The following is a 19,022-nucleotide window of genomic DNA, read 5'->3' as shown; positions in this document are numbered from 1 at the left end:
TTTGTTCTCTTTCTGCGCACACTGATGGTCTTGCACACCTGCCTATTATTCATCTTGTGTCTTGGAGTCACGGACCACTTTGGGTACTTGTTACTACATAATACGGGCATCAGCATTGAGCGGCTCCGCAGACTCTGCATGTGGCTGAGGGAAGGTGAACGGAGAAGGCGCCGCTGCTCACAGGGGTCAAGTGTGGACGATGTCTCCAGCAATTATCTGTTACTAAAGAGAAACGCAATCCAGCCTGTCCCTGGTGACCCCAAACATACAGGTCTCCCTGCCCAGAAGTTACTGCCTGTGCCCCCTCCAGAAGATGCCCCAACTAGTGTGCCAGACTGTACACCCACAATCCCCCCTCGTGTGCCAGACTGTACACCCACAATCCCCCCTCGTGTGCCAGACTGTACACCCACCATCACCCTGCATCCCCCCGTGTGCCAGACTGTACACCCACCATCACCCCGCATCCCCCCCGTGTGTCAGACTTTACACCAACATTCACCCGCTGGTGATAAGTTCCCTGAGGGCAGGTATAAGCATAAGAGGTGTTGAAATAAAACTTCAGTAGACCGCACATCGTTGTAATTGGGCGGTGGGGGTTGAATAATTTCCTTAACTTTTGTCCTGGTGAGAAAATGGCGTAAACCGTCGCAATCACTTCCTGTAGGTCTGTGTGTAGAGATCATCATTGATATACAGGGCGTCCATTGTACATCGGCTTCTCTCACCACCTCCAGCATCATTATTAATTAATTGCCATTTACACAAAGTGTCACATAGATTTAACCTTCAGAGCTGTACTCACAATTCTGCAACTTTGGAGCTGAAATCTTCCTACATTCCCTGCTTGTTTAGTGTCTGCACAGAGCTTGGTCTGCTGACTTGCATTCTGGGAAGTGTTGACTTTGCACTTGGCTCGATACAGGCATCTGATTTAGGAAAAACTAACATCCCCCGTCCTTGCATCACAGAAGCTCAACTAAGCTGTTAGTGGGGTGTCTGTCCACAAGTTTGCTGGTTGTTTCTGATAACCAGTAGAAGAGTCTGTAACTCGGGATCAGTACAGGATAAGTAATGTAATGTATGTACACAGTGACTCCACCAGCAGAATAGTGGGTGCAGCTCTGGAGTATAATACAGTATGTAACTCGGGATCAGTACAGGATAAGTAATGTAATGTATGTACATAGTGACTCCACCAGCAGAATAGTGAGTGCAGCTCTGGAGTATAATACAGGATAGAACTCCGGATCAGTACAGGATAAGTAATGTAATGTATGTACACAGTGACTCCACCAGCAGAATAGTGAGTGCAGCTCTGGTGTATAATACAGGGTATAACTCAGGATCAGTACAGGATAAGTAATGTAATGTATGTACACAGTGACTCCACCAGCAGAATAGTGAGTGCAGCTCTGGAGTATAATACAGGATAGAACTCAGGATAAGTAATGTAATGTATGTACACAGTGACTCCACCAGCAGAATAGTGAGTGCAGCTCTGGAGTATAATACAGGATGTAACTCCGGATCAGTACAGGATAAGTAATGTAATGTATGTACACAGTGACTCCACCAGCAGAATAGTGAGCGCAGCTCTGGAGTATAATACAGGATGTAACTCCGGATCAGTACAGGATAAGTAATATAATGTTTGTACACAGTGACCCCACCAGCAGAATAGTGAGTGCAGCTCTGGAGTATAATACAGGATGTAACTCAGGATAAGTAATGTAATGTATGTACACAGTGACTCCAGCAGCAGAATAGTGAGTGCAGCTCTGGAGTATAATACAGGATGTAACTCAGGATCAGTACAGGATAAGTAATATAATGTTTGTACACAGTGACCCCACCAGCAGAATAGTGCGTGCAGCTCTGGAGTATAATACAGGATGTAACTCAGGATCAGTACAGGATAAGTAATGTAATGTATGTACACAGTGACTCCACCAGCAGAATAGTGAGTGCAGCTCTGGAGTATAATACAGGATGTAACTCCGGATCAGTACAGGATAAGTAATATAATGTTTGTACACAGTGACCCCACCAGCAGAATAGTGAGTGCAGCTCTGGAGTATAATACAGGATAAGTAATGTATTTTTAGGATGGCTTTGCTGTTTATGGAGAGGGGTGCTATACAGGTCGATGGCGCAGCAGTGAAAGATGATCCAGCCAGTTGTATCCTCAGATCCATCTATGAAGCCGCTTGTTATCTCGCTGGACAGGTCCGTTGGGCTTCCTCATCTTTCTGGGGGCCCCGCTGTCCTGGATCTGGTAGGTTCGTCTTGTCAGAGTTACGGATGCTTCAGGCGATCAGACCTCATGCTGCGGTTCTAGTGATTAGGGGAATCTGTCAGGGACCTTCATATAACGCAGCGCTGCTCTCATTGTAGGGTGTCTCTAGTTGACAGCTTTGTTGGACAACTTGTGACTCTTAAACTGCTTAGTAACTACAACACCTAGCAATCCCTGGCAGAATCCAAGATGTTGGGAGCTGTAGTGTGACTAATGCTTTGGAGTTCCAGGTTCTGTATTGCTAGTCTGGACCCGTCAGTCTGACTGGTTTTATTAGAGGAATGGCGCTCTGGGGATTTTCCTGCGGTTTCGGAGATCTGTCCATTCGTTGATGGTGGTTATAGGCGACAAAAGAATCATTGGAAAAAGTGACGGCTGAGCGTCTTCTGATGGGTCTTGTAGTGGCTGCCGTGTAACCATCCGTTTTACTCCATATCGTTCATCTGAAGAGACAAGCGGGAAGACAAAGCAAATGGCGCCGTTTATGTTCATAATTTACCGAAGTTTTGTAACCAAACCAAAAACATGTGAAGGGACCTCCGTGTCTGAGCGTTCACTTCTCCGGAGTAGAGAATTCCCCGCAGATATTACTCCCGTCTCCTCTTCTGAATGTTCACTATTGTGTTCTACAATTCTTAGTTGTATCTGGAAAAGCCAAGTGATCACCAGTATGGAGTCCACAGGAGCCGTCCAAGAAGCTGCCCAGCGACCCATCCCCCACTCCTGCATGGCAGATCTACCGGTTACATAGCGGAGCAGGAGTCTGGAGCACCTGTAACGACCTCCATGCTGACGGTCACCCGGCTTTCCTTAGGAACAGATCTTATTAAGGCTCCATGGGCACCACCGTTGAATTCATCCATAATTACGGACCTTCATTTCTTTTGCCCACGGACACCGTACAGTATATTTACAGGAAGGTGTCTGAGCTGTAGAAAGGCTCCGCAAATGATGGGACATGTCCTATTTTTTTTGCTTTTTACGGACTGTGCTCCCTGATTTTACTGGCCGAAAACACCGGTGGATGTCCGGCCGCCAGTGCCACGGACAGCGGTTACGGGCCCGGTCGTGTGCAGGCGGCCTCAGGGGATATTATTGAGGTAGTGGGGGCTGGTTACGTGTCGGCTCTATGTATTGGATACAGACCTCCCTCCCTTTGTGCACGTCTCGGAGCCGCTCGCCCCGCGCACCATATGGATGTGTCTGATCTGTGAAGGATTCTTCTCCCATCGCTCAGACTGAAATAAAACAACAAACCCGATTCTGCCAAAGTTTACATCAAACAGACGCAGCCCGTTCCCTCCTCTGCGTCGTCTCTTTTGGCCCAGGACAGATGAATATTTTTATCTCTCTTCGGCCTTTTGCCTAAAATAATATTAAAGGGAATCGGGGACCATGTGAAATGTTCTCACAAATTGCAGCCCAGAAATTCTGCACTTCATCCCAGAGGCCGAGAAACGTCAGGAACAGGTTATACGGGGGATAGTGACCGGGCGCGCTGCTAATGGACGACGTCACCGGCTCTGCTATGAAAGTTTCTGGGTGAATAAAAAAAGTCAGATAATCTCCTGAACAAACACCCCCCCCCCCCCCCATCTGAAGTAGGGGGGGATTACTTTATAATGGGGGTTAGATTATAATCTGATTACCTGATCCTGGACTATGGGGGAACATGGAGACAGCGCGCTCCCTCTTATTCTGGTTCTCTTCCCCCTCCCCCATTCTGCTTCCTGGTTAATGGCGTGCTTGCCCGGAGACGTTGCGAGCAGTTGTGGACGGCCGGTGTTTACGTGGTTTCTTGTTTAAAGCCTGAGCTGAAAAATCCAGGAAACCTCATCGTTTGATTCTCTTCCTCGCCCCCCCCCCCCTGTTAATAATTACCGGTTCCTGTACCCGCGCTCTCGTACAGCGCGGACACTCGGCCTCCGTTATCTTATTCATGGATCTGACGCTGAGATTTACACCTTTTACTCCCGTCCTTTACGTGATCAGTGGTTTCCTTTGTGTTTGATGGTAGCGGACGTACCGAGCTGTGTAACCAGAGGGCGACCATCTACATGTGACGATGCCACCGTTTACGTTGCGGCCAATCAATCTTCACCGCGATAAAGGATAATTGTACTCATTGACTTGTTTGTCTGCGCTAATACTCATCGGACGCTTAACGATAATTACTACGTGTAAGCAGACCTTAGTGTCCATAAAGATGTCGTTCTATCCCCCTCCAGCTGGAGCGGCCTGTAGAGCCATTGGTTTTATAATCTCCTTATCGACCCTTCAGTCTGGCCGCCTCATTTATGTGATAATCCTCTCATGCAGCACAAAAGCGTCTAAGTGCTGACCATCCGAATTTCACAAGTTATATCGAAACCTGCGGAGGAAGTCCTGCCCCCGTCCCAGACAGACATTATATCTATGCAGACTATATGCTTTCCAGCGCTGACTTTCCGATCTTTCTCTTGGGACATTAAGCCGATCTGTCGGGACTGTTAGGCTGAGTTCACACAGAGTTCTTTGCAGGAGGAAAATTCTGCCTCAAAATTTCGTTGGGAATTTTAAGACAGATTTTCATCTGCCTGCAGGCCGTTTGCGGCGTTTTTCACTCGCTTCCATTGAGTGCCACGGGCATAAAACGCGGCGACATACACTTTCTCTTCCTCCCATCGATGTCAATGGGAGGTCAGAGGCGTGAACATACAAAGATAGGGCATGTCTCTTTACCGCGAGCATTTTTTACCGCTCGCGGTAAAAAATGTGTCCGCCTCCCATTGAAATCAATGGGAAGCTTTTTTGGCGAGTTTTCTGATGCGGTTTCCGCATCAATAAACGTGTAAAAAAAAACTGTGCGAACCGGGCCTTACAGTTTGAATAAGTTTTAGTCCGTTTTTAAACTCGAGGATTGAAATTTCGCCATCTGAATGTTGTCGCTGTAGATCCGGCAATCATCCGTGCGAACGCTTGTTCTCTGGTTAACTGTGTCTTTAAGAAAATCATCAAAACCCTGTAATTGTCCTGCACGGTCCGCGGGTCGTCGCACCGATCCCTCATGTTCTGGATGTCCATATAATTTATGTTTTTTGTAACTCCATCCTTCCTCTGAGCAAATATCTTGGATTTCGAGCCTCGTTCCAGATTTCCCAGTGTATTGTGGGATGTACGGCCCCGAGAATTTCTCCTCTTATTCTCAGATTTCCAGCTCAGGGATGATATTTTTGAGTCCTTTTCTAGAAGACATTTTGATTAGGGCTTCTTGGTTCGCTACGTTAAATCAACCGAGACGTCGATCAATGGACTCTCTGATTGAGCACTTGGTTTGCTGCTTTCTGCCATCAGAAAAAAAAAAAAAGACTGTAATTAGAATTCGTTCAGAACGATGGCTCGTGATTCAGACGCTGGAGACGATAACAGATGACGCTGGAGGTTAATTTCTGGATGACATGGTTCCTGTAAATGCTCACACGTGTGCTCGGAAGAAACGCTGAGCGAGGAGCTGGACGTGCGCTGCGCTCTTTACGATGCGCGGTGTCAGACGGCGGATTACGCTACATTATTCATCGATCAAAAGGCAAATTATAGGATTTTGTGTTTTAACGTTTGGGGTAAGAGGCAGTAAATAAAGCCAAGGGAGCCGATCAGAGTTACCCACCGCTGTAGCGCAGCAGCTTGCATAAATATTCACACCTCCATGTGTAGAACGGTGGTGGGAGGTGGAGAACTACGGAGCGCGAGAATTTTATGTTGCCGTTGCGTGCAATGTGTTACCAGATCAACGCAGATCAAAGACGCCAGTCTCAGGATGGTGCAAAAATCTGAGTGTTCGTGGTTTTTCGTCCGCTCGTGGATACTCTTAAAGTGAACCTGTCACCTGGAGTAGGCCACAAAGCTGTACTCGTATTGGAGGCATCAGCCCCAAAAAATACCCATCAGCAGATGAAGTCGTCCTGACTCAAAAGAAACAAACGTTTTAAGGTTAAAATGGGACGGCTTTCTTGGATGAGGGGCGGCTGTGGGTTGTTTTAGGGTTTTCTTCTCATAGTACAGCTCGTTCCTCTGTCGTGCTGGAGTCCTTAAAGGGCAAGACCTTGTGTTTGGGAGTTTTACTATAGACTGGGGATAACTCAAAAGCAGCCACATTCGATGAGCCCTCCACTATCCTGACTACTGAACACTTTCCTATAGAAAGTAAAATCTCCTGTGATCTTGGAAATGCAGGTATTCTCCCCCTACGTGTTCTTGCCTCTTGGATACTGCAGCACGTGACCAGTGTGAGACGTTCCTTGCAGGATGCTGACTCTCTTACTTGGTCCGTTAAGCAGCCTGGTTTATTCTATGGCGCATACGTCCCTGCTGACGACCGGAATCCACTCAGTAATGCGAAACGCGTTGCCATCTTCATGTGATTGTGGAGTCTGCTTTAGATTCCTGTCTGATCGACTCTTATCTTTCATCTGGTTCTATACAGCTTTGCGCTGAGCTTCCAGTACGACATTTGCATAAATCCTATACATTTGGTGCTTTGTAGTCTATTTCTGGTGTCCCGGTGCTTATCTCATGGTCACATACTGATCGGAGCTCACCCCATCGCACGTGCACCGGCGGTCATGGTCAGACATCCGGGGCTACACTGCGTCTCTTGTGTGGCAGAAGACGCCATAGCGATGGCTTGTATTGCCGGGACAATTAGTTGCATCTACGGTGAAAGTGACTACAATCTCCGTGCGAGGCGACTCTGCCGCACTCCAGTTCTATTTAATGGGCAGTAACTTTTAATCACTTCCGAAGAATTAAAAACTGGGGGGGGGGGGGTAGAAAACGAAAGAGCTGGTCTAAGTTACATGTGTGGTTGTGAATGGCGCAATCACACTACAAACTTGCGCTGTTTTTGTTTTTATCCTCAACGGAGAAGCCGCAACAGCGATCGGGAATATCAGCCCAATGTCCTGAAATAAGCACCAAAAAAAGTGGTTGTTCCTGGTGAGGTGGGGGCGCGATCACGCCGCTGGTACGCTCCACTGTCCCTCAGAATTTATCACTCCGCAAATAACGTCCCTCGTTATGTGCATTTCTTCTGCGCGCGCGTGTGTGTGTGTGTGTGTGTGTGTGTGTGTGTGTGTGTGTGTGTGTGTTTTTGCACATCAAATGCTCTTGAACCGTCCTCATCCTCACAGCTTCCCTGCCATAAAGTAGAGAATTGAACATGACTGAAAATCCAATTAGTTTGGATAATCCGGTCTGGGTCCGGCTAGAACGGGGGGCTGCACGGTGTCGAGTATGTGGCACATCTACTGGGGGCACAATGTTCTGCTCCACATATAATGTCCGGTGCTTTGTATATTATATAGCATTATAAATTATACACCATCTACGTATAATGTCCGGCTCCATACATAATGTCTGGCACTGTTCTTAGGTTGATTTATAATGCCTATAATAACCGGCTCTACATATAATGTCCGGCGCTGTATTTCATTACAGATTACAATCTCCTGCATGTGGTCTGATCTGCGGTATCCTATATCACACGTGTGCGTGGTACTTTAGTTTAAGTGCCACATGTTGTGTGTAGTGTATCCAGGCCGCTGAATACTCGTGTACATCCCCCCCCCTCTTACTGAAAGGTGACCCCCCCCCCCCCCCCCAACTCTGCACTAAATAATTCATGGCTTAGATAATGGTTGTAATTCCAGCTCTGCGATACCTGCCTCTTGTGTTCCTCCGCGCTGATGGCCCCTGCGTCTACGTATAATGCTCATGCATATGGCTGTATAGCGGATCCGTACTATGGCGCCGTAGGCTGCTATAGATCCATTCTGTACCTCCGTGTGATTCTGGTTTGATGTTTTATCGTAAGATGGAGGTATAAGGAAGAAATACGTAACGCGGCCGCACTCTGAGTGCCTACAGAACCGCAGGGACTCCGTATGCCGCTGCCCGGGCTCCACGCACACCGCTTCACGCTCCTCCACCGCGCTGCACATTATTCTCTTTCCTCTTCCCCGGTCCTCTTAGGCCATATTCACAGGAACGTGTTAAACGTCCGTGTGACGCCTGTATAATTCAATGTAGCCCTTCACGCAGCCGTTGTTTCAACAGAGCGTGTGAAGGGTTCGTGAGAAAATAGGACATGTCCTATTTTTTTCACGCGTCCGTCCCCCCCCCCCCCCCATAGACTAGTCTATGGGTGATGCGTGATATCGCGTCCCGCAGCGCACTGATGCACCTTGGACCTGAAAAATTGCAGATTTTTCACGTCCGAGATGCGCAACGCCCGTGTGAATCCGGCCTTATGTCATTTTGTCGGTTTTTGCTGTCTTGGCCTCACAGGACGCTGGAAAAGAAAACATTACATAGCAAGCGTGAGGGACCGAAGCCTGCAGCACATCGCAGCTCAGATGCCGTCTCCAGACCATGTGAATATCCATCTCCCATCTATCAAATCCTTCTTGTCACTACAGATCTTACCCCATCGTAATGTTTGACCTTCAGTTTCCTCCCGTTTGACTCATGGTTTCCAGCTTTGCGCTCAGCCCCCCCCCCCCCCCCCCTCCGCGTCACTTTCTCTCGTCAGACAGTTGTTTATTTTAGCTATAACAGCATGAGAAACAAAATATGAAGGGTGAGAAGCGATGGGGGGTGAGGAGTAGAACTGGGGGGGTGAGAAGCGATGGGGGGGGGGTGAGAAGTGGGCGCAGTAGATGAGACTGACATGAAGATGGCGGCACGAGGCTCTGCAGCTGATACTTGGAGGTGACCATTGGTCTGGGGAGGATTGGACAGGTGGTGTTGTGGATCTCGGGCTCCCGGATCTGGTGTCTCCTCTTCATGACTTGTTTGTCCTGTCGCAGTCTCATCAGGACGTGGTTTTCGGATGAGCTCGCACGACTGCAGATCCATCTGATGTTTGAGGTCTCCTCTCCTCCAGGACTGTACGCAGGGAAGAATTGTCTTTTCTGTCTCTTTACAGTCCCAGTCCTGGAGATGAGGCCTCTGCACCCAATACCCCACATTTTAACACTCATTTACAGTGAAACCCCTGAGACCAGCGCCCAAAATTGTCGTCTTAAGTAATCTCCGCATTTTCTAAGCCAAGTACCCCCTCCTCCAAATTACATCAATGTACCCCCAAGGCTATGATCAGACACAGTGCTGGGAAAGTGCACGTACCCCCTACAGACATGGCATCTGCCCCCGGGCTACACACCATAGGCTGAGGACCTGGCTTCTAGAGGGGGGTCCTCTCAAATATAAGAGCAATCCCGTGTTCTAGATCATGTACCACTTGTAGTTCGGTTTTCCCTCCAGAGCTGGAGGTTCCTGCCGTGACGTCGGCCGCTCACATAATAATAAATCTTTTCTTTGGAGAATCTTGGCGGCTGCCGGTGACTGGCGCTTCATCTTTAATAGGGTTTCGTTTTTATGGCTTGGTTTTTATATTACAATCTTAATCATTGTGTAATGACGTTTTCTGCAGCTTTATTCTGTGTTTCAATTCCTCACCATTTCAAGATGTCTGCTTGCTGTATTTGAACGGACACGTTATTTGACCTTTTCAACCTTTACTTTGTCACTTTTTCTCTGATCTAAGACTACTACCCTCAGTGTGTGGAGCTCATCGATCACAAAATTGTCTGAGACCAGTAGCTTAGAGTCCGGAGCATGTGGATCAAGCCTGTTCTGAGCCAAAAGCCACAACGGGGCGCCAGGGACCACACATCCAGTGGCTCCGACATCTACTTGGGCTGCTGCTCTATGTGGATTTTCACCTGTTTGCGACTTGTGTTTTTTTTTCTATCACATGTCACGTTCCTGCAGCGTCAGACTGTGCCGGCGCGCTCGTTACTTCGCAGCCGCCGTCCGTCCATCCTCCTCCTCCCTTCTCTCTCGTCTTTTTATAAAGAACCGCTGTCAAAATTATCAATTCACTGAATGCTCTAATAAAAATGGTTCCTTTTGTTTCCAGCGTGGCGCGGAGTTATAAGAAAATCTTTTATAGAACTTTTTTTTTCCTTTTATTTTCTTGATAACACATGAGTTTTTCACTTAAAGAGGCTGTCACCACATTATAAGTGTCTCCTACATGATGTGATCGGCGCTGTAATGTGGGTGACAGCAGTGCTTTTTATTTAGAAAAACCATCTATTTTCACCAAGTTATGAGCGATTCTAGCTTTATGCTAATTACTTTCTTAATGGACAACTGGGCATGTTTTTACTTTGGTCAGCGTCATAAACTTCTCTTTACAACGCCCACTTGGTCAAATCAGCGACTAATCCGCGTCATAAACTTCTCTCCATTCATTTACTCTGCACATAGTGATCCTGCATTATTCACTATGTGCAGCCACATACTCTCACATTAACCTTACTGAAGTGTCTTGACAGTGAATAGACATCACCACCAGCCAGGACGCCATGTCTATTCACACTCCTGACACTTCGGTAACGTTTGTGTGGGACTTACAGTGAGATCAGGCTGGCTGTGCTGTAAGTCCCACACAAACGTTACCGAAGTGTCAGGAGTGTGAATAGACATGGCGTCCTGGCTGGTGGTGATGTCTATTCACTGTCAAGACACTTCAGTAAGGTTAATGTGAGAGTATGTGGCTGCACATAGTGAATAACGCAGGGACACTATGCACTGACTAAATGAACGGAGAGAAGTATATGACGCTGATTGGTCACTGATTGGTCAGCGTCAGACACTCCTCTGTACAACGCTCACTTGGTCAAAAGTAAAAACACGCCCACTTGTCCATTAAGCAAGTCATTAGCATAAAGCTAGAATCGCTCATAACTTGGTGAAAATAGATCGTTTTTCTAAATAAAAAGCACTGCTGTCACCCACATTACAGCGCCGATCACATTATGTAAGGGAGAGGGCACTTATAATGTGGTGACAGCCTCTTTAACACCAGGCCCATTACACACGAGTGGCAGGGATCGCTTCTCCGGTAGGCGCGGGGTTAAGCAGGCAGCGGTGTGAGGTTACCGGGCGGTGGCGGCGGCAGACTTACACAAACATTCCTGCTATGAAGCTTATATGTGTTGTATGCGCCCAGTAGGGGATCGTTGCGTTGGAGATAAGACGGGGAGAGAAAGTCGATGAAGGGACGTGCGGAAGACAGAACGTGTTTATTTATACATCGGCTCTTTCTTGTCACTTTAGAGGCACGCGTGGCCAGTTCTCAGGGAAGCCAAACCGTGAGGAAGACTCTGCGAGACGCGCCACCCGGGGACTAGTGTGAGCGCGCACGGTCCAGGTGTGAAGCCGCCATTACACCAGGAGGTCCATGTCTTCTGATAAAAGACGCAGATCCATCCACTGAGCCCATCCAGAGAAAAGGGCTTTTTTTTTTTTTTTTGCCCACAAATTGGACAACTGATATACGTCAGGGTCTTAAACCAGTTTCCCATTGACTTTAATAATAATAAAATGGGTGGGAATTTACCCAAAAATAGACAAGCGTGAACCACGACTAATAAGCAGGAGAGCTTTAATGGCCGGTCAGGAAGCAAGGGCCGCTTGTATGGCAGTGATGAGTGGGGGTTACCCAGAGACAATGGAGGTGGTAGCGGCCGAGGGACTGAGCGTGGCGCCCCTCACAAGTGAAATAAAAGTCTAAAAAATATGGCACTGACCCTGAACTCTTCCCCCAATAGCCACCGAGGTCACGCAACATAAAGAAGCCGAGTCAATCAGAGAACACCTCTCCATCACCCCGGCGCTTTATTGTCTGAATTGTACATGAGAATTTAGAGAAGCGGTTTCTTTATTGGGAACAGTTGACTATATCCACAGCATCTGCGGAGACGTTACTGACCATCCCCGGCGACCCCATGAATTGCAGCTTGTATGACCATTTATTTATTCTGGGCCATCGCTGCGTTCATCCTGATCTCCCTGATTCATTAATAGTCCGTCTGTGCTGTAGTTCTGTCACAGCAATAAGAGGAACGTTTTTAAGAGTGCAGAGTTATGACGTTCAGGGTCTGTAGAAAGTTGCATGACAACCCCTAAGGGCGATGTAATGGCGGCTATAACTGGCTGAACAGATTCACTCCGTAAAAGCTGAATAGAATAATGGAGGGAGAAAAAAAATATTTGCAAACCAAATATCTTTGTTTGGCAACCGTGACTGGGGAAAGGTCTGCGGGCTGGATGAGGGTACGCAGGACTGCTGCAGGGACCTGTGCTGTGTGTTCTCCTGTGTAGAGGGAGGTGCCCCGGAGGAGCTCGCGTTCCTGCTCCTCTTATTAGAGATCTGATCCTTGTGTGGTGATCAGACCAGTCAGGAGTCATTTACAGACCGCGTGTCACTCACGGCTCTTACGTGTTGCCTTTTAGGCTTTTCATTACACGGTGACTTTTGTGCAGAGCTCGGCTAATTTCCGGTATCCTCTTGTCTTTGGCGCACACCGGTGTGGTGACCATGATGGGGCGGAGTGTTTACTCTTGTGAATTTAGTTAGTTGATTTTATAAGAGGCTAAACAGCAGCTGTAACCGCGTCCCCTCGACTGTTTCTGATTGAGCCGCATTGCAGCGAGTGATTGGAAAGGTTCATGTGATGAGGACAACAGGTGTTCACTTTTCCAATTATGAAGCGTTTTACCCCAGCGGAGATATCATCAGTCTTATAAAGATACTGAACTATATGCCAGAATAGATAACCCACAATCTAAAATAACCCATCACCTTATACTACATTAACATCTTTATCCTATGTGAGAGGTTGTCACAGCCCCGCCCCCTGTTACTGACATCACTGATATATAATATAATTACATGTGATCAGACATGAGATCCACACATCTTATATACAGTCACAGCTATTCATCTATTACTACTGACAACCAGCCTGTATATCATGTGTGAGAGGTTGTCACAGCTCCGCCCCCTGTTACTGACATCACTGATATATAATTACATGTGATCAGACATGAGATCCACACATCTTATATACAGTCACAGCTATTCATCTATTACTACTGACAACCAGCCTGTATATCATGTGTGAGAGGTTGTCACAGCCCCGCCCCCTGTTACTGACATCACTGATATATAATATAATTACACTGTGATCAGACATGAGATCCACACATCTTATATACAGTCACAGCTATTCATCTATTACTACTGACAACCAGCCTGTATATCATGTGAGAGGTTGTCACAGCCCCGCCCCCTGTTACTGACATCACTGATGTATAATATAATTACACTGTGATCAGACATGAGATCCACACATCTTATATACAGTCACAGCTATTCATCTATTACTACTGACAACCAGCCTGTATATCATGTGTGAGAGGTTGTCACAGCCCCGCCCCCTGTTACTGACATCACTGATCTATAATTACTGTGATCAGACATGAGATCCACACATCTCGATCCTGTTCAGGTATCCAGTGTAATACATACTTTGTGTGAAGGTTTGGGGCATTTTTCATTCTAATCAAGTAAATATTCATAATTCTATTGGGACACGTCTGGAAACCTTAAATTTGTACCAAGCAATTTGTATGAAGTGTCACTAAAAAGATTAAGACATTGGAACGGACTTCTAAAATGTGCCATGTTATGTCTCTATCTCTCACTTTCTGACTTCAGATTATTCTCTTATCTTGCACTGAGCAGCAGTTGTCAGTCAGGCATTTCCAGAGGGTTCTGTCAAACATTTCTGAGATCTTCCTATAGATTTGGAGGGGACACCGGTTCATTGCAGTTTGTACAATATTTGCCCCCAGGTATCAGCCACTAAACACCCCTTTCCGATATCTGTCCTGTCCGGAGAGGGTCACACAATACTCCAGTTAATGGATGGGTTTTTAGACTTTTGCAGGAAACCTCATAGATGACCAGAGAAAGATCTGGATGTTCTGGTTACATGTAAGCTAAGCAGCAGTACTCCATGTCAGGCAGCAGCTGCAAAAGCAAATAGAATTTTATGGTGTATTAAAAAAAAAAAAGAAGGCATAAAAACCTATTCTCCAAAAGTAATATTACCCCTTTACACAGTCCTTCTCAATGAACTAGAATATAATCAAAAAGTTCATTTATTTCAGTAATTCAGCTCAAAGTGTCTCGTATATTCTATAGATTCATCACACACTGAGGGATCTCATATATTCTATAGATTCATCACACACAGAGGGATCTCATATATTCTATAGACTCATCACACACAGAGGGATCTCATATATTCTATAGATTCATCACACACAGAGGGATCTCATATATTCTATAGATTCATCACACACACAGAGGGATCTCATATATTCTATAGATTCATCACACACAGAGGGATCTCATATATTCTATAGATTCATCACACACACAGAGGGATCTCATATATTCTATAGATTCATCACACACAGAGGGATCTCATATATTCTATAGGTTCATTACACACAGAGGGATCTCATATATTCTATACATTCATCACACACAGAGGGATCTCGTATATTCTATAGATTCATCACACACAGAGGGATCTCATATATTCTATAGATTCATCACACACACAGAGGGATCTCATATATTCTATAGATTCATCACACACAGAGGGATCTCATATATTCTATAGATTCATCACACACACAGAGGGATCTCATATATTCTATAGATTCATCACACACAGAGGGATCTCATATATTCTATAGGTTCATTACACACAGAGGGATCTCATATATTCTATACATTCATCACACACAGAGGGATCTCGTATATTCTATAGATTCATCACACACAGAGGGATCTCATATATTCTATAGATTCATCACACACACAGGGATCTCATATATTCTATAGATTCATCACACACACAGAGGGATCTCATATATTCTATAGATTCATCACACACAGAGGGATCTATTTCCAGCAGTTTTCTCTTTTCATGTTAATGATTATGGGAACAGTTACTGACAACCCAAAATTTTGTGTCTCAGAAAATGAGAATATTGGGTGTTAGTTGCAGATTGTCGCCTCCTGGTGTGACCCTCTAATCAGCGAATCAACACAAAACACCTGCAGAGGTTTCCTAAGTCTCTAAATGGTCCCACAGTCGGGTTCAGTGGCTCTAAAATCATGGGGAAGATGCTGACCTGACAGTCCAGAAGAGTCATTGACACCTCCACAAGGAGGAGAAGCCACAAAAGGACATTACTAAAGAAGCTGCTGTTCACACAGCGCTGTATCCAAGCAGATTAATGGAGGGGGAAGGAAAAAGTGTGGTAGAAAAAGGTGCACAAGCAACAGGGGTAACCGCAGCCTGGGAAGGATTGTCAAGTAAAGGCCATTCAGGAATCTGGGGGAGATTCACAAGGAGTGGACGGCGGCCGGAGTCAGCGCTTCACGAGCCGCAACGCACCGACGTATCCAGGACATGGAGAAAACGGTCACATCCCCAGAGACCACGTCAGAAGCGTCTTACCGGAGCGAAGGAGGAAAAGGACGGGTCTGCTGCTCGGTGTCCACAGTTCTGTTCTCAGATGAAAGTCAATTTTGCATTTCATTTGGAAGGTCCTGGAGTCTGGAGGAAGAGTGGAGAGGCGTCAGTCCAAGTGTCCTGCGCTCCAGTGTGAAGTGTCCGCAGTCAGTGATGGTTTGGGGGCCGTGTCATCTGCTGGTGTTGGTCACTGTGTTATATCAGGTCCGGAGTCAGCGCCGCGTCTAGCAGGACATTTCCCAGCACTTCATTCTTCCCTCTGCTGACAGATTTATGGAGACGCTGATTCCATTTTCCAGCAGGACTCGGCACCTGCCCACGCTGCCAAAAGTACCAACACCTGGTGTAATAACCACAGGATCACTGCGTCTGATTGGCCAGCAAACTCGCCCGACCTAAACCCCATAGAGAATCTATAGGGTATTGTCAAGAGGAAGATGAGACCCCAGACCCAACAATACAGACGAGCTGAAGGCCGATATCAAAGCAACTTGGGCTTCCATAACACCTCAGCAGTGCCACCGGCTGATCACGTCCATGCCACGCTGCATTGATAACACCTCAGCAGTGCCACAGGCTGATCACCTCCATGCCACGCCGCATTGATAACACCTCAGTAGTGCCACAGGCTGATCTCCCCCATGCCACGCCGCATTGATGCAGTAATTCATGCAGAGTCGGAGCCCCGGCCAAGTATTGGGGGCAGATACTGGACAGATTTCTCAGTAGGACGACATTTCTGTATTAAAAATCATTTTTTATATTGGGCTTATATAATATTCTCATTTTCTGAAAGACTATATTTTGGGTTTTCAGTAACTGTTCCCATAATCATCAACATTACAAGAAGAAACTGCTGGAAATAGATCCCTCTGTGTTTGATGAATCTATAGAATATATGAGATCCCTCTGTGTGTGATGAATCTATATAATATATGAGATCCCTCTGTGTGTGATGAATCTATAGAATATGAGATCCCTCTGTGTGTGATGAATCTATAGAATATGAGATCCCTCTGTGTGTGATGAATCTATAGAATATGAGATCCCTCTGTGTGTGATGAATCTATAGAATATGAGATCCCTCTGTGTGTGATGAATCTAGAATATATGAGATCCCTCTGTGTGGGATGGATCTATAGAATATATGAGATCTCTCTGTGGGATGAATCTATAGAATATGAGATCCCTCTGTGTGGGATGAATCTAGAATATGAGATCCCTCTGTGTGGGATGAATCTATAGAATATATGAGATCCCTCTGTGTGTGATGAATCTAGAATATATGAGATCCCTCTGTGTGGGATGAATCTATAGAATATATGAGATCCCTCTGTGTGGGATGAATCTATAGAATATATGAGATCCCTCTGTGTGGGATGAATCTATAGAATATATGAGATCCCTCTGTGTGGGATGAATCTATAGAATATATGAGATCCCTCTGTGTGGGATGAATCTATAGAATATATGAGATCCCTCTGTGTGGGATGAATCTATAGAATATATGAGATCCCTCTGTGTGGGATGAATCTATAGAATATATGAGATCCCTCTGTGTGGGATGAATCTAGAATATGAGATCCCTCTGTGTGTGATGAATCTATAGAATATATGAGATCCCTCTGTGTGGGATGAATCTATAGAATATACGAGATCCCTCTGTGTGGGATGAATCTATAGAATATATGAGATCCCTCTGTGTGGGATGAATCTATAGAATATGAGATCCCTCTGTGTGGGATGAATCTATAGAATATAGGAGATCCCTCTGTGTGTGATGAATCTATAGAATATAGGAGATCCCTCTGTGTGTGATGAATCTATAGAATATATGAGATCCCTCTGTGTGTGATGAATCTATAGAATATAGGAGATCCCTCTGTGTGTGATGAATCTATAGAATATAGGAGATCCCTCTGTGTGTGATGAATCTATAGAATATAGGAGATCCCTCTGTGTGTGATGAATCTATAGAATACGAGACACTTTATGAGCCGAATTACTGAAATAAATGACATTTTTGATCTAATTCACTGAGGACTGGTAAATCCCTTGTACGGCCACATCTTGAATCCGGGTTCAGTTTTGGCCTCCACATTGTAAAAAGGACATAGCAGAGCTGAAGAGGGTATAAAGGGGGGCGACTAGAATATTAAATGGGAGGTGTCACTTACTATGAAGGGCTGGAGATATTGGGCTTCTTCTGCTTGGGAAAAAAAAGCCGTCTTAGAGGTGATCTTATTAACATGTATAAATATTTGTGCGGTCAATGCAAAGAACTGGCGCATAAGACCTGTCCGACATCAATAGAGAAAAGGGTTCTTTACGGTTAGAGTGCTGAAACTAGAATGCCCCCCCCCCCATGAGGTAGGGATGGCAGATACGTCCGCATTTAAAACCAGGGCCAGACACTTGTCTTTCACTGCTAGATTAGATATAACCCTCTTTGCCATCCGTCATTAGACGTGTGACTGACGAGGTTGTGCTTTATGGACCGGTGTCTCTAACCTGCAGCATGTAACCGAACTGAGGACAGTGGAGCCGGCCATTCTTAGTCTCTGTTTTAAGGGTTAATTTTTTTTGTCTTTCATTGACAGGATCTCCTCTCTCGCCATGCAACCTCAGGACCCTCTAGTACTTTCCTGCATCCTGCTAAGTTTTTGCTACACCATCGCCAAGGAAATAACTCCACCAACCCCTCGGGTGCAGCTTTCCTTCCGAGGTAAGATCAAATCTATTCCAGCACTGAGGAGGTTAATCCTCCTGTAATGATCATTTCTCCGTCGCTCTGTGGGAGTTGTTCCGGGAGGGGAGAGGGGCGAGTATGGGAGGGAGGGTCAGCGCAATCAATGCAGGTTATGAAATCAGAAGAGACCTGTCTGTCATGTAGTGTGCGGCTCGGCGTTAACACCTTGTGTTCCAGGTAGAAGTGTACAGTCTACAAAGCTCCGTGTTCTCCAACCAGTGGGGGCGCGAAGTCCTGATTCTCAGGAACGATCTAAAATATTACAGCATCAGGGCGATGCGTTTGTTAAAAACCGGTTCATAGATTTGCGGTAGTTTTGCTTAGCCCATGGTAATCTGTGGACACTGCCGTTAAAGGGCCAGTAACCCTTATAGTCCGGAGCCTGTAACAGTGATGCAGCATTATAAGAGGAGCGACTGTGATCGTTCATACCACTTCAGTCCTGGTGGATGGAAATAGCAGACACTTTATGAAAAATTCAGTATTACTGAAAATCTCATAATCTGACGTGGTGCGGTAATGGAGG

At 46.0% G+C, this 19,022-nt stretch overlaps 1 protein-coding gene across 5 annotated transcripts in view; it reads left to right on the top strand.

Moving 5' to 3' along the window:
- The first annotated feature begins 18,349 nt into the window (after window positions 1-18,349).
- The window catches only part of SEMA3F (semaphorin 3F), a 29,950-nt gene continuing 29,277 nt past the window's right edge, over window positions 18,350-19,022 (top strand). For all 5 annotated transcript variants that reach the window (XM_075831977.1, XM_075831976.1, XM_075831974.1 and 2 more), the window contains exon 1: window positions 18,350-18,472. In XM_075831977.1, coding sequence (XP_075688092.1) covers window positions 18,364-18,472 — 109 coding nt within the window. In that variant the 5' untranslated portion in view covers window positions 18,350-18,363. The remainder of the gene's footprint in view (window positions 18,473-19,022) is intronic.

The sequence above is a fragment of the Rhinoderma darwinii genome, chromosome 7 (assembly GCF_050947455.1).
Source record: "Rhinoderma darwinii isolate aRhiDar2 chromosome 7, aRhiDar2.hap1, whole genome shotgun sequence".
In the NCBI taxonomy this organism is placed as follows: Eukaryota; Metazoa; Chordata; class Amphibia; order Anura; family Rhinodermatidae; genus Rhinoderma; species Rhinoderma darwinii.
This window is presented reverse-complemented; position numbering and strand designations above follow the sequence as displayed.